Source organism: Ascaphus truei, chromosome 3 (genome assembly GCF_040206685.1).
Source record: "Ascaphus truei isolate aAscTru1 chromosome 3, aAscTru1.hap1, whole genome shotgun sequence".
Lineage (NCBI taxonomy): Eukaryota > Metazoa > Chordata > Amphibia > Anura > Ascaphidae > Ascaphus > Ascaphus truei.
In genome coordinates, this window is record NC_134485.1 from 208,039,564 (window position 1) to 208,055,412 (window position 15,849).

Genomic DNA, 15,849 nt, shown 5'->3' on the forward strand with positions numbered 1-15,849 from the left:
TGTTCTAACATATATATATATATATATATATATATGAAAGAAAAGAAAACAGGCGCACACCTAGTGCATTAAAGTATAACAATAGTTTTATGGAACATTAAAAACAGACAAATGCCCACTCACAAGTGTAACGGTATTAAAATGCAGTTATGAGATAGGCCCTCATAAGCCAGTGGTAGCGTCCAGGCCAGCAATGGTGTCCTATCATGCGCGGTCTCCTTCTACCGGAAGTGACGGTCACCCGGTCTGGTGTCCCGCAAAACGGAAGTCCCTCCAGGAAACCGAGCCCTCGCTTGCCTGCTTCTGGCTGCTGCACCACCAAGGGAACCAAAGATGTATCCACTGTTCTGTTCGGCTGAGCCTCTCAAAATCTGCGTTTCTCTCAATCCGCAATGTAGCTCTCAGTGGGAATAGTGCCTCCTCTGCTTTAGCCACGCCCTACGCGTTTCGTCATCTATGATGACTTCTTCAGGGGATACCCATTGGTTGTAACCCCACAGTATTTATAACAAGGTTCATTTGCATATACAATTAAAAATAATAAAACAATTAGGACATTAATGACACACTTTAAACTAGTCCTTTGATTCAATTTCTGGTACTAAACTGATCGCAATGGACAAGTTATGAGGACCACACTGTATTTTTAAAGAATTTTGGAAAACACATATGGTAATAAAAAAGGGGATATAAATGTATTGTAACTCACACACACAGCATCCTCCCCTATATATATATAAATAAAATATGTGTGTGTGTGTGTGTGTGTGTGTGTATATATATATATATATATATAGGGGAGGATGGTGTGTGTGTGTGTGTGTGTGTGTGTGTGTGTGTGTGTGTGTGTATGTATATATATATATATATATATATATATATATATATATATATATACATACATACACACACACACACACACACACACACCATCCTCCCCTATATATATATATATATATATATATATACACACACACACACACACACACACACACACACACACACACACAGCATCCTCCCCTATATATATATATATATATATATATATACATACACACACACACACACACACACACACACACACGAGACAGAGAGTAAAAGGAGACAGGGCAGTCACAGGCGACAGAGAGTCACAGGCGCAGACAGTCACAGGCGACACACACACCGCCCGTGCTGCTTCCTCCTCTTGGAGGCCACACACCCCAGGCTCTTGACACCACCTCCTGATTGGCTGCATTACCCAGCAGCAGGGGGGAGGGGGAATGGTGAGGAAACTCTCCAGCCCCCCTAGCATTTGCCCTTCTCTCTCCCAGCTCTGGGAGATCGGGGAAATCCAGTGGCTCCCTTTGATCCTCTCATGGAACCCCGGGGTGCCGCGGAACCCCGGTTGGGAAACACTGCCTTAAAAGTGACAAACAATGAAAGAAATGTATTTATTTTATTTATTTATAAAAATGTTTTACCAGGAAGTAATACAGTAATACACCTCTCGTTTTCAAGTATGTCCTGGGCACAGAGTTATAAAAAATACATGGTTACATTAAAAGAACTGGGTTATACAGTCAATTCACAGACATTTCATGGACAAATAGAGTTTGAAAATTGGATACAGGGGATAAAAGGATGATGAGTTTCAGATTGAAATAGAGCAGCTTTAACATCACCAAACATGCCCTTCGGCTGCACCAAAGGCTGTCCGCCTTTGGGGCAACGCAGTTGTACACTGGGGTGGTGGAGATTGAGTTGCAGCTGTGAACAAAAAGATCCTTGTGTCCTCTTGGTTCATTAACATTCCAGAAAAGCATTATGTTTGTTCAGGAACTAACCATACCTACTGTAGTGGTTTATATTAAACTGACAAAAGAAAATATCAGCTTCATAGGTTGCAGATACCCGTGAGTGTCAATGGGGAAGATGCTGATCTAAGTGCGATAGCTTCAAAGTCATAACCCTGCACTGATTCTATTATTAAAGCAGCAGTCCAGGGTGGGGGGGATTTTTTAGCAATGTTTTTCTTCTTTTATATATAGGATTGAAACAGGGGGTCTCAGGAGCTGAGCTCCATCAATTTCAGCTCCGGGGTCCTCCTGCTTCTGGAGATACTTACCTCTGAATTAGGTGCCGGTAGCTACTCTCCTAGGTTAGCAGGGATCACAATATGTCCGCTGTTCAGAGATCTCAGGTCCTGCAGGCCAACAGGAAGCCGTGATGTCATCGGTGCAGCTTCCTGTTGGCCCATGTGATGTGGGAGCTACAAATCTGAGATCCCTGAGCCAGAGCAGCTACCGGCACCTACTAACAAAGATAATTCATGCTCAATATACTTCGCAGGGATGTCAAGTATAAATCTTTAAACGGCAAATATACATGATCATAATCACGTGAGATATACATTTTTACAAATATCATATAATCTCGAACTCAAACATACAAAGAGAAACTAACAAATTGGTGATAGGCAGCACCACGAAAATCTAGTCCGGCCTCTTCAATCTCACAGGTAGAAGAGTTTGTGGGTATAAAAGAGTATGGGTTTGAATCCAAAGGCAGATACACCTAGAGAAACATAACGTGTGCGTGGATCTCATTTTAATGGCCCCTCAAAGGACATTTGTGGTAGTGTAGCTTTAAAATGTGTAAACTGTCTGACCCGATGTTCTGTGTGTGAGTTTGTAATCCTATCTGTAAGAAGCACTGTATTCCATTTGTAATGTTAAATGTAAAATGGTACTGACTTTGAGCTCTAACTGAACCTTCTTTTGTTTCCAATTTTTTTATTAGGAATTATTTGGTATACATTTTGCAAGTAACAAATAAACATCTTATAGCCTAATACAGGGTTTTTCTGGTTTTGTAACTGTGAAAGTGAAAGTCTCAACGCGCCCCCGACCTTAGAACATGGGTCGGTAGGGTTGGGCGTGAGAATGGAAACAGAGAGTGGGGGGGAAGAAGAGGGGAAGAGAAGGAGAGGGTGGGGAGGGGGGGGCGGCTCTGAGGAAGGGAGGTCCCTTCCTCCTCAGTTCACCATGGGAGATCCCTTCTATATTCCGACCTTCGCTTACCGCGATTGGTCGTCTTTTAGTCTACCATTCGGGTCAGCCATGGTTCCCACGTCTTATAGAAGGGTTCCGTCTTCCTCTTTAAGAAGGCTGAGAGTTTCTCCATCCACATAACTTCCTGTATTGTTTTTTTGACTGTTTGCCTAGGGGGGGGGGGGGAGACACCTTTTTCCACGAGGCCGCCACCGCACATCTTGCCGCTGTGAGAATGAAGGAGATCAATTTTCTTGTTGGACGGTCAATATTCTCAATTGGCCTGGCCAATAAGTAGGTCAACGGATCAATGGGTATAGTGAGGTCTGTGACCTCTGTAATTAGAGACTGTATGGTTTCCCAGTATTTGTGAATTTCTGGACATGACCACCATATGTGGGCTATGTCACCCTTTTGTCCGCAGCCTCTCCAACATAGGTCGGAGGCCAGAGGGTAGATTTGATTTATTCTAACTGGGGTAAGATACCAGCGAAATAGTATTTTATATATATTTTCTTTGATTGTGGTACATATGGAAGTTCCTGATGCTGATTCCCAAATGCTTTCCCAATCCTCTCGGTCAATAACTATGTCCAATTCTGCCGCCAAATGGAGCATGTAGTCATGAACTGGGGCTTCTGTTGCCCTTTCCAGCTCTGCGTATATTTGTGTTATGAGACCTTTTTGGTGTGCCGTTTCCTTGCACAGCCTTTCGAAGCTCGTGAGAGGGGGAAATTCAATGTTGGTGATATTGTTTGAATAAAGTGCCGAATTTGGAGATATTTAAAGACATTCAGTCCCGCTATTTCGTATTTGTTTTGTAGTCTTTGATAACTCAGGAACTCTCCTATGCTCAGGAAGTCGGCAATCGCCCTTATTTTTTTAGTCGTGAACTGCTCAAATTGTCTGGGCTCACAGCCAGGTGGGAATTTGGGATTTTGGATAATTGGTGTTAGTTGAGATTTGGTTGTTGTGAGCTTGAATTTAAGTTTGCATGTCGTCCAAGTCTCCCATGTGTGCCTCATTGGTCCTAGTTTATAACTGAACCTTCTTAAGAGATGTTTGGTTTAATTGGTAGATTTGTTTCTGGTAGAAATGGGGGGAGCCGAGGACTCCTGAGGTGTAAGCGCGTAAATGAATCCTGATGATGGCAGCGTAATTGGGGTGTGAATGTTCCTTTATAGTGGGACAACTGGGAGGCTAGTTGCTGTTAACCCTTTTCATGCACACAGGTACACATATACATGACATCCGGCGATAGCAAAGGAACCCTGTACAGCTACAGGGTGGACTTCTCTACGCACCACGTATAACAGATTCTGTTGTGTAAACGGTCACGCCTCGATAGAGGCAAAATTTGGCCGTAACGTTTTACACGTCGTAATTCTGTAAAGACATAAGAGAGAGATGCATTATGTTCTTTTTGTCTTCTCTCCCTTGGGAATTGCTTTGGTATTTCGTCTTGCTCCCACAGAAGGGGGAAGAGGAAAGCGGAATAATGTTTCTTGTTAATAATTTGCTCTCTCTCTAATCCCTCCATGGCAGTGCTACTTCCCTTTCCTTTCTTTTGTGCCTTTTTATGTTAGTTTGCTTTGGGGTGTTCGATGCATCATTGCAGCTTGCGGAATGTTCCCAGGGAAAGGGGGAAGTGTCTTATATGAAGGAGGACACGCTCGTTTTCTCCTCTCCTGCTCCAGCAAAAAGGAGAATCTCACCCATTCGTTCTACCAGGAGGGGGTGTGATTAAATAAATAAATCATCGTTAAGAATTCTTCTGCTTTTCTTTACAATTTTGGGTTTTTAATTTGTGACTGAATTACGTGTTTAAGGTATGAAACGGCTGCCTGCTCTATGTATTTGCTGTCCTTAGCAAACAGATCTAATCGGCTGTTCAGGTCTTATGAAGCCCTTTATATTTATTAGTGATGTGATCATGCTAGAACTGCACTGTGGATGGATGACAATTTAGCAGAAATCATATCAAACTCCACACTATTTGCATTTTCTCCCGCTGTTTTAAGATGTTTTCATTTGCAAACTGCTATGCAAATCACATGGCTTACATGTAGAACATCCAATTCCTTCAATGCCTAGGGACTTGCTTTGATACTAAAAGGAGAATGCTGGCTATTTGGTAATAATGCAACGTGCTACGAAGATGAGAATGACTTGTTACCTTTTCTAAGAAAGCTGCAGCATCAAAATCACCAGTTGCGTAGTCATTGTCTAGGTCATAAAATGAAAACGACAATAAGGTGCATAGTAAAAAGAAAACCTTCATTTATTGCATCTATTTTTGTTTAGTGCAAAGCCGCTGTAGCTATTGGTCCAGATTCATCTGCTATTTAGATCTGCAGGTCAGTTACAGCTTCAGTGCTACCTTGTATCCTGAGGTGCAGCACTTTGCATCTATACCGTTCCTGTTTGATACAACGGATTCCAACCGTTCCATAGCACTACAGTGGCGACAGATCTGTATCCCAGTATACCTAATGATAGGTTTACTTCATTTTTATAGTGAGGTATGGTCATAACCAGTGTTCGACAAACCTATACATTTGCTCGCCCCGGGCGAGTGGATTTAACCCCCGGGCGAGTAAATATTGGCCCAAGCAGCACACGTTTGGTACTAGGTGGCGAGTAGATTTTTTTTGTGTGGCGAGTAGATTTTTTGGTGATTTGTCAACCACTGGTCATAACAATATTAACCCATTGAGGGATATCCCTCATCCCTTTTGCATTAGTAATTGTGGGTATTGGGCTCCTAGTTCTAGCTCCCGCACCATCATCTTGTTTCAAGTTCACTTTTATATGTGTATATATATACCCTCACATCCCTACACTTCCTATATTTGATGTATTAAAGTTTAATTTTAAGAGTTATTGCCGTATGATTCAATATGAATGGCCTCTGAGGGGGTTAATAATCCTGGGATATGCATTTCCACACTTTATTTGTCTCCTCCATGAGTGCAAACTATAAGGGATTCTGTTTCATTAAAGGGGGGCCAACATATTTACTTTGAATGGTAGTAAAGGATTGGTAAAACTTAACACCCTTTAATGAATCTGGGTCAATGGAGAAGTGTAGGGTCATTGTAGTGTGGGATTTTAATTGAGAAACAAGATTGTTCTTCATTAGGTCTAATAGTGGTCCTGTTGCCAAATGGACACGTCACCAGGCCAGGTTGATCCAGCTCTAGATGTTGTCTGGTTTCTCAAGGAATTCTGAGATTTGTAGCATATTTAGGGGCCTATTCTATATAATCTAAAGCAGTTGAGCGCATTGCGATCAGCCACAACTCCCATTCAATTGCTTGGCTGCTTCGGAGTATATAGAGAAAAAAGACCCTTTAGAGCCTAGATGTATCTGTCCTGCAGATAATTTGTGTTCGCAACCCCAAATAGTTAGTACAAGACTATGAAAATCTCACAACTCTCCTTTAATTCACAGTTTAAATGTACATACCCGATTCTTTTCTTTGTCCAATCCGGGTATTTTCATAAATGTCCGATTCATCAGCTGGTGGGGGTAAAACGGAGCTAAATTAGAGCTGATAATTACTAATGAGCGCTATTCCACGATACACCTTGCATCTCATTCCCTTGAATAAGGTTTCTTATGGCGCTGGGAGATGTCGTGTGGTATAGCACTGCTTAGTAAATATGAGCATACGTCTTTTTGTGCGGTCTCAAAAAAATGCTGCCTGTTAAGTAGTCTGCTATGCACGTTATTTCAAGTATTGCAATGTCTTACTAAATAGCACTATAGTAATGACTGCTTTGTAAAAGACTCAAATTGACCGCCTCACAACACATAACATGGAGATATATAGGGGCCTGTGTACTAACGTATTTTTTCTTTGTGCACAACTGGCATAGGGATGTCTCATTTTAAATAGCGCTTGCGTGTGAGCCTATATACGAACCTGAAATCTATATATTTATTTTCAGAGCACAGAAATACACACGATTATTTTTTTATTTAAATTGCATCAATTAGGTATTTAAGGCGACTCAATGGATGAAAAATAAATTCAAACAACTATTTTCGCGTCATACGTACAGGTCTTTATACATTCAACGCACGTTTTATGAAGGTTTGTATTACTTTTTAGCATTGAAATTTGGATGCACAAAATGTAACAATATGTAATCTTAGTTCATTAGCCTTAAAAGCCTACAGCTACAGCCTCCAAAGCCAAGAACAGGATAAAAAGCTGCTATATACTGCCAGGGCCGCAGACAGATATCCCGGGGCCCAGGACTAGAGTTATGACTAGGACCCCCTCCCACTCGCCTCCGTCGGCAGTGTTGCGAGCACCCCCATTTCACACCTCGCAAGCCCCCTCTATTTCCCTCCCTCTTCCTGTGTATTTTTATCCCTTCCATCTCACTTCTCACTCTCCCCACCCTCCATCAATTACCCCACTCTCACTCAATCCCTGCCCCCTGCCTCACATGTATTTCCCTCCCCTGCGTCTCACGCTTACTCCCTCTTTTCCTCACTCACCTCCTCTCTCTCATCACTCTTCTCCCCCCCGAGTCAATTACCCACTCTCACTCAATCCCCCTCCTCCCACTCATTCCCTCCCCCTCATACAATTCCCCCCACAAAATATATACCAAAAAAAACCACCCCAATACAAAAAACTTCCCACCCTCAAATATATACAAAAAAAATTCCCCACCCACCAAATATATACAAAAAAAACCACCCCCAATACAAATAAACCCCCAATACATATTAAAAAACAAATACATATTAACAAACAATACACCAATACATATTAAAAAAAAAACACTATATATAACCCCCCAGCATACATATAACCCCCACCCCAATACATATAAAAAAAATATTTATAAAAATCCAAATACATATAAAGACCCCCAAATACATATATAAAAAAACTATATATATACAATTTATATATATATATATATATATATATATATATATATATATATATATATATATATATATATATATATAAATTGTGTGTGTGCTGATCACACACATTAAGTGAATCTTCTGTGTCTTTTGTCACTGTTTTGTCCCAGAAATTTTATTTTTAACGATGATATTTTTATTAATAATCAAAACACAATTTCAGTGCCAAAACGCAAAGAAGTTTGACTTAGAGCGCGTGTTTTTGCTATTTGCACTTCTATATTTATAGTAGCTGAATTCCTTGTGCGTGTGTGTCAGTAGTCAGTCAGTCACTATGTGTGTCAGTTAGTCAGTCAGTGTGTCAGTCAGTCAGTCAGTGTGTGTCAGTCAGTCAGTGTGTGTGTGTGTGTGAGAGAGAGGGGGGAGCAAGAGGGGGAGGGGATCAGTGGGTGCAGTAGAGGGGGAGTGGGGATCAGTGGGTGCAGTAGAGGGGGAACTGAGATCAGTGGGTGCAGTAGAGGGGGAGCGGGGGTCAGTGGGTGCAGTAGAGGGGGAGAAGGGATCAGTGGCTGCAGTAGAAGGGGAGAAAGGATCAGTGGGTGCAGTAGAGGGGGAGAGGGGATCAGTGGGTGGGGGAGAGGGGATCAGTGGGTGCAGGAGAGGGGGAGAGAGGATTAGTGGGTGCAGCAGAGGGGGAGAAGGGATCAGTGGGTGCAGGAGAGGGGGAGAGAGGATTAGTGGGTGCAGTAGAGGGGGAGAGGGGATCAGTGGGTGCAGGAGAGGGGGAGAGGGGATCAGTGGGTGCAGGAGAGGGGGAGAGAGGATTAGTGGGTGCAGCAGAGGGGGAGAAGGGATCAGTGGGTGCAGGAGAGGGAGAGAGGATTAGTGGGTGCAGTAGAGGGGGAGAGGGGATCAGTGGGTGCAGGAGAGGGGGAGAGAGGATTAGTGGGTGCAGCAGAGGGGGAGAGGGGATCAGTGGGTGCAGGAGAGGGGGAGAGAGGATTAGTGGGTGCAGCAGAGGGGGAGAAGGGATCAGTGGGTGCAGCAGAGGGGGAGAGGGGATCATTGGGTGCAGTAGAGGGGGAGAGGGGATCAGTGGGTGGGGGAGAGGGGATCAGTGGGTGCAGGAGAGGGGGAGAGAGGATTAGTGGGTGCAGCAGAGGGGGAGAAGGGATCAGTGGGTGCAGGAGAGGGGGAGAGAGGATTAGTGGGTGCAGTAGAGGGGGAGAGGGGATCAGTGGGTGCAGGAGAGGGGGAGAGAGGATTAGTGGGTGCAGTAGAGGGGGAGAGGGGATCAGTGGGTGCAGGAGAGGGGGAGAGAGGATTAGTGGGTGCAGCAGAGGGGGAGAAGGGATCAGTGGGTGCAGGAGAGGGGGAGAGAGGATTAGTGGGTGCAGCAGAGGGGGAGAGGGGATCAGTGGGTGCAGGAGAGGGGGAGAGAGGATTAGTGGGTGCAGTAGAGGGGGAGAGGGGATCAGTGGGTGCAGGAGAGGGGGAGAGAGGATTAGTGGGTGCAGCAGAGGGGGAGAAGGGATCAGTGGGTGCAGCAGAGGGGGAGAGGGGATCATTGGGTGCAGTAGAGGGGGAGAGGGGATCAGTGGGTGGGGGAGAGGGGATCAGTGGGTGCAGGAGAGGGGGAGAGAGGATTAGTGGGTGCAGCAGAGGGGGAGAAGGGATCAGTGGGTGCAGGAGAGGGGGAGAGAGGATTAGTGGGTGCAGTAGAGGGGGAGAGGGGATCAGTGGGTGCAGGAGAGGGGGAGAGAGGATTAGTGGGTGCAGTAGAGGGGGAGAGGGGATCAGTGGGTGCAGGAGAGGGGGAGAGAGGATTAGTGGGTGCAGCAGAGGGGGAGAAGGGATCAGTGGGTGCAGGAGAGGGGGAGAGAGGGTTAGTGGGTGCAGTAGAGGGGGAGAGGGGATCAGTGGGTGCAGGAGAGGGGGAGAGAGGATTAGTGGGTGCAGCAGAGGGGGAGAGGGGATCAGTGGGTGCAGGAGAGGGGGAGAGAGGATTAGTGGGTGCAGCAGAGGGGGAGAAGGGATCAGTGGGTGCAGGAGAGGGGGAGAGAGGATTAGTGGGTGCAGCAGAGGGGGAGAAGGGATCAGTGGGTGCAGGAGAGGGGGAGAGAGGATTAGTGGGTGCAGTAGAGGGGGAGAAGGGATCAGTGGGTGCAGGAGAGGGGGAGAGTGGGTGCAGGAGAGGGGGAGAAGGGATCAGTGGGTGCAGGAGAGAGGTAGAATGCGTCAATGGATGCAGGAGGGACAGCGGATGAAGGAGGGAGCTGGCAGCTCACGGGGGGAGTGAGCGATATCGGCGGCAGCGACTCACGGGGAGGGGGCGGTAGGTTTAATCGACGGCGGCGGTTCACAGGGGGGGGGGCGGGAGGTGTGTGTGTGTGTGTGTGTGTGTGTGTGTGTGTGTGTGTGTGTGTGTGTGTGTGTGTGTGTGTGTGTGTGTGTGTGTGTGTGTGTTCCTGCTGGTGGAACCTGGCAAAATTCAGTGGCAGTGAATGTTGCTGACGGGCTCTTCTGCCAGCACTGACGTCACTTCCGTCACCACTGACTTCAGTTCCCATCAACTCCATTCACAGCCACTGAATTTTTCTCATGTGGTAGGTGCCACTAAAGAAGTTTCACTTCAAAAAACAAATACATATAAAAAAAAAAAACAAATACATATATAATAATATATAACTTACCTTTGGGATGGTCTCAGGGGCCAGGCCTCAGGCCGGGCACGGTGGCTGCGGGAGCCCTGCACACTGACTGTCCCACGCCAAGCTTCTGGCGAGTGCCAGGTCTCTGTGATGTCAGCACGCGCCGGAAGTAAGCTGGGCTGAGCTTCCGGCGCACACCAGCATGAGAGGGAGGCCCGGTGACGCGCCGACGGCAGAATCGTGGGACAGTCAGCGTGGAGGGAGGCCCGCAGCTGGCGAGAGCGGGACCCCGTGGCAACTAGAGGTCGAGCCCAACTGCTTTGTCCGGCTGCCGGCCCCCCCGCAGTCACTGGTCCCAGGACACTTGTCCCAGCGGTCCCCCCCTATCGGCGGCCCTGTATACTGCACCCAATGGTTTTCTATAAGAAAACTGTATTTAAAATACAGGTTGCACTTCTAAATAAACAATACATAAAAAAACAGAGACAATAGTTCAGCTGTTTAACCGAATATTCACATTTGGATGCATAGTTCTACCCATAGGAAACCATATTAGGGAGTGCCCCAAATCCTTTCATGTGCTCAATGTTTGAATAAATGCAAGTCCTCCCGTCATTGGCGAGATGTCACAGGTGGATAAAGAGTAGGACACAGGCTCCCAGCCTCCAAAATGTCACGGCAAAGTGACTGCACATAATAAAGGAGAACCATGTATTGGTTTATAGAAGCCCCAAGCAGTACCTGATTCAATGCATTGATATTCTGAGTGGAAGACGTTTCCATAGGGAGAGGCACTCCCAAAAGCTAGAAAATACAGAGGAGAGCAAGATATATTCTTCCTGCTTCCGTATATTTGGGTCTAGTATTAGCATTGTTAGTACAGCAGCAAAATATGAGAAGTGAATCTCCTGATGGTGCTTCTAAATCCAGGATTGTGCAATGTTGGCCATAATGCCTGGGAGTCCGGGGTATGTTAATTGTATAAATGTATGAATGTGTGACAGGGTATATGGCTCACCATATGAAGCCTATCATGGACAGAGTAAACATAACCACTTTATACCTCACTGCAGCCTGTTACTTATCGTAGCAACTACTGAGACATGTACTTATTCAAAGACTTTCACACAGATAGGACAAGATACCAGCTGTTAGACCATAATGAACATCTCCATATACACCGTGCTTTTATACATAATAATGCTGATTATAAGACATATGCTGCATTCCAAAAAGGCATTCATAGCATCATACAACCTTAACTGGTTTAACTAAATGCAGCTGAAACTAGTGTCATTAAGTCACAGACCTGATCAAAATTTATTCAAACTAATATCTCAGAATAAGAATATGTCTCCAGCAGTTGCAACAATTGTTCACTATAATATATGATAAATAAAAACACATTTTATTTCACATTGCAATCATGCTATTGTTTTAGAAGAAACATATAATGTTGTTATATGTTTCATTTTGGGAGATGAAGGTGCAAAAGAACTAATAATGCCTACCTTCCCCCTCCCCCCCCCCCACCCCCCAGAAGTAGTTTGGTTTTCTTATTTGAAGACACTTTATCGGCATTTGCCAGACTTACCAAAATTACAGTAATCTGATGAAAGAGGATCACTGAAGAGAAACAAAAAGCAAAATATGAGACCTTGTTTGACTGAAAGAGAAAGAATGGTAGTTAAATACATGCACAAATAAATCAATATGCATTAGGTATAGTAATGTATACCTAATAGGTGTCAATTGGAAAGAACATTAAAGTCTGACAGAAATGTCTCGGGGAAATCTTGCTATGAATACGAACATATCCCAACCTCATATTGCAAAGCCAGTATAACAATCCTCACACTGATGAGACCCAAAAAGTTGAAACCGTTTCCGTGAGAAGGTTTGACTGGCTATGCTCTTCTGTAACCCAGGCTGTCCTGAGAAGCGGTGTGATACAGCAGGCATAAGCGCATAGGGCTCCATGTTGTATTGTATTGTATGTCTTTATTTATATAGCGCCATTAATGTACATAGCGCTTCACAGTAGTAATACATGTGGTAATCAAATAAATAACAGATAATATAAATAACAGATCATGGGAATAAGTGCTTTAGACATAGAAGTAACATTAAGGAAGAGGAGTCCCTGCCCCGAGGAGCTTACAGTCTAATTGGTAGGTAGGGAGAACGTACAGAAACAGTAGGAGGGAGTTCTGGTAAGTGCGCCTGCAGGGGATCTAGCTTTATGTATCATGTGTTCAGAATATCCACAGTGCTATTCATATGCTTCTTTAAGCAAATGTGTCTATGTGGGTCTTAAAGGTGGATAGAGAGGGTGCTAGTCGTGTACTGAGGGGAAGGGCATTCCAGAGGTGAGGGGCAGTCAATGAAAAAGGTTTAAGGCGGGAGAGGGCTTTAGATACAAAGGGGGTAGAAAGAAGACATCCATGAGAAGAACGCAAGAGTCTGGATGGTGCATAACGAGAAATTAGGGCTGAGATGTAAGGAGGGGCAGAAGAGTGTAAAGCTTTAAAAGTGAGGAGAAGAATGGAGTGTGAGATACGGGATTTGATCGGAAGCCAGGAGAGGGATTTCATGAGGGGAGATGCTGAGACAGATCTAGGAAAGAGTAGAGTGATTCTGGCAGCAGCATTTAGGATAGATTGTAGGGCAGACAGGTGAGAGACAGGAAGGAGGGACAGCAGGAGGTTACAGTAATCAAGACGGGAGAGAATGAGGGCCTGAGTCGGCGTCTCAGCAGTCGAGCAACAGAGGAAAGGGCGTATCTTTGTTATATTGCGGAGGAAAAGGCGACAAGAGAGAGGAGTCGAGTGTGACCCCTAGGCAGCGTGCTTGGGCTACTGGGTAAATGATCATAGTTCCAACAGTAATGTGGAAGGAGGTAGTAGGGCCAGGTTTGGGAGGAAGTATGAGGAGCTCTGTTTTAGCCATGTTGAGTTTAAGGCGGCGGAGGGCCATCCAGGATGATATAGCAGAGAGACATTCAGAAACTTTGGTTTGTACAGCAGGTGTAAGGTCGGGTGTTGAAAAGTATATTTGTGTGTCGTCAGCATAGAGGTGATAATTAAACCCAAAAGATGTTATTAGGTCACCTAGAGAGAGTGTATATAGAGAAAATAGAAGAGGTCCCAGGACAGAGCCATGGGGTACCCCCACAGAGAGATCAATAGAGGAGGAGGAGGTGTTAGCAGAAGAGACACTGAAAGTACGATGGGAGAGGTAGGATGAGATCCAGGATAGAGCTTTGTTCCGAATACGAAGAGTATGGCGAATGTGAAAAGGAGAAGAGGGTGGTCCACGGTGTCAAATGCTGCAGAGAGGTCAAGTAATATGAGCAGAGTGTAATGACCTCTGTCTTTGGCAGCATGGAGGTCGTCAGTTATTTTAGTGAGGGCTGTTTCCGTGGAGTTAGCAGTGCGGAAGCCAGATTGTAGAGGGTCTAGGAGAGAATAGGTGTTGAGAAAATGGAGCAATTGAGAGAATACAAGACGTTCAAGGAGTTTAGAGGCAAAAGGCAGGAGGGAGACAGGTCGATAGTTAGAAAGACAGGTAGGGTCAAGCTTGCTGTTTTTGAGTAATGGTATGACTGTTGCATGTTTGAAGGAGGATGTTAAGGTTCCAGAGCAGAGGGAGGAGTTAAAAATGTGTGTGAGCGTAGGGATTATAGTAGGAGCAAGAGGTTTTAGGAGATGGGAGGGAATGGGGTCATGTTAAAATGCATTAGGCTACAGCCCCAGTGCGCGCGTTGGGGTGCCTGGTGGCGCTCGTTCCCTGCATCCGGGTGATCTGAAGGACCAGATCATTCGCGACTGGAGGGTGCGTGGTCATGACGTCACGCAGCTGCTTCACCCTCATTGGCTGAACCGCAACCGTGACGTGGCAAATGCTCGTCCGCCACGCCAAATGACAAAAGATCTTGCCTTTTGGCAAAGGTGGTTGTGCATTGCGCTTTCTGCAGGCGCGCGCAGGCAGTGACTGGGGTCAGTCACAGAGGGCCATATCTTGTTCGCGTCGCGCACACCATAGCGCGCGCAGCCGCGAGCAGTGGGGACGAGGTCTTTGAAGCAAAAACTGACACTGTGCTCATTTGCATGTCATTTCCCAGAATCCCTGGCTGCAGTGGAAGCACTGCACTAGGTGATAATGGTGAAAGACAGGGCTGCACAAGTGATCTTTATATTTGACGATATGAATGCAAATACTCAGAAATACCAGAACAATATATTGTGTGCAGCCAACTTTCATTGGAGCAAAGATCTTTTTAGTCTGAAACACCATATCTGATTTTTAAAAGCCTGAATAATGCTTAATTGGTTAAATCAGTAGTGCCCGATTCTTGCACGCGATCTCAAAGATGTAGCAGGGTTGTCATAACTGGGTAATATGCACTTCCAAAAACACTCCTGACTACTACCAACAATTACAGTTACTACTACAGTACTACCTGTTTAGCTGCCTCTATTGCCATCTAACTCTTGGGTAAGAAATACAATAAAGAGACCACTACTGTGCAAAACTCTTTTGTTGGACATTACTTAAGTTTGAAGTCCATCAGAGGCAGCCAGGCACCACAGAATATTACCAATGTAATAATACATATTATGTGCAGGCTTCCATTTCCTCCAAAAACAAAGCAGTGTGTGTTTATATACTTGTGCCCATTGTTACTCATCAGTCATAAGACACAGGACACCTTACAGAATGATGCAACACTCGTTTACGTATGGCGTATCTTATGTTTTACCACTGCTTAGTACATATGGCCCTGATGTTACTTTATTGCAGCTTAAAGAGGCAATCCCTCCTAGGACCAAAGTAAACTTAATCTAGTGACATGTTAAATGGATCAACACTGGGTGATTTATACGTTTTTGTACCACAATCTGACACCTCCGGCGGCTGCGGATCCCTGGCTGAAAATCACTGCGCTAATATGTAATCTCCGTTCCTTGTTAACTCTTAGCTGTTTGTTCAGTTTGAATGTGGGAAACAGAAAGCAAAAACTTGCCTCATAAGGGCTAGAAGCAGGACCTGAATCCCTTTGTTTAATATCTGTGATTTGGAGGAAGAGTTAGTTGCAAAGTGTGCGGATATCTTTCTTTTTGTTATGCAAATTTATTTAGCAAGAACCAATCAAATAGCTTCAACTTACACATAGGTCGACTCACAATCTGGATTGGTTTCTGGGGGGGGAAAAAAGGTAACAAGTGAAATCTGCAGTAGATATCATAAGAAAGGTTCCCAATATATATAT

General features: G+C 45.0%; 1 protein-coding gene across 2 annotated transcripts in view; it reads right to left on the minus strand.

Moving 5' to 3' along the window:
- Positions 1-1,468: 1,468 nt before the first annotated feature.
- Positions 1,469-15,849, minus strand: part of LOC142491010 (uncharacterized) — a 34,871-nt gene continuing 20,490 nt past the window's right edge. For both annotated transcript variants that reach the window (XM_075593353.1, XM_075593354.1), the window contains 6 exons: positions 15,748-15,778; positions 12,172-12,203; positions 11,319-11,381; positions 6,502-6,555; positions 5,209-5,258; positions 1,469-4,418 (listed from right to left, as the gene is read on the minus strand). In XM_075593353.1, the coding sequence (XP_075449468.1) occupies positions 4,404-4,418; positions 5,209-5,258; positions 6,502-6,555; positions 11,319-11,381; positions 12,172-12,203; positions 15,748-15,778 (245 nt within the window). In that variant the 3' untranslated portion in view covers positions 1,469-4,403. The remainder of the gene's footprint in view (positions 4,419-5,208; positions 5,259-6,501; positions 6,556-11,318; positions 11,382-12,171; positions 12,204-15,747; positions 15,779-15,849) is intronic.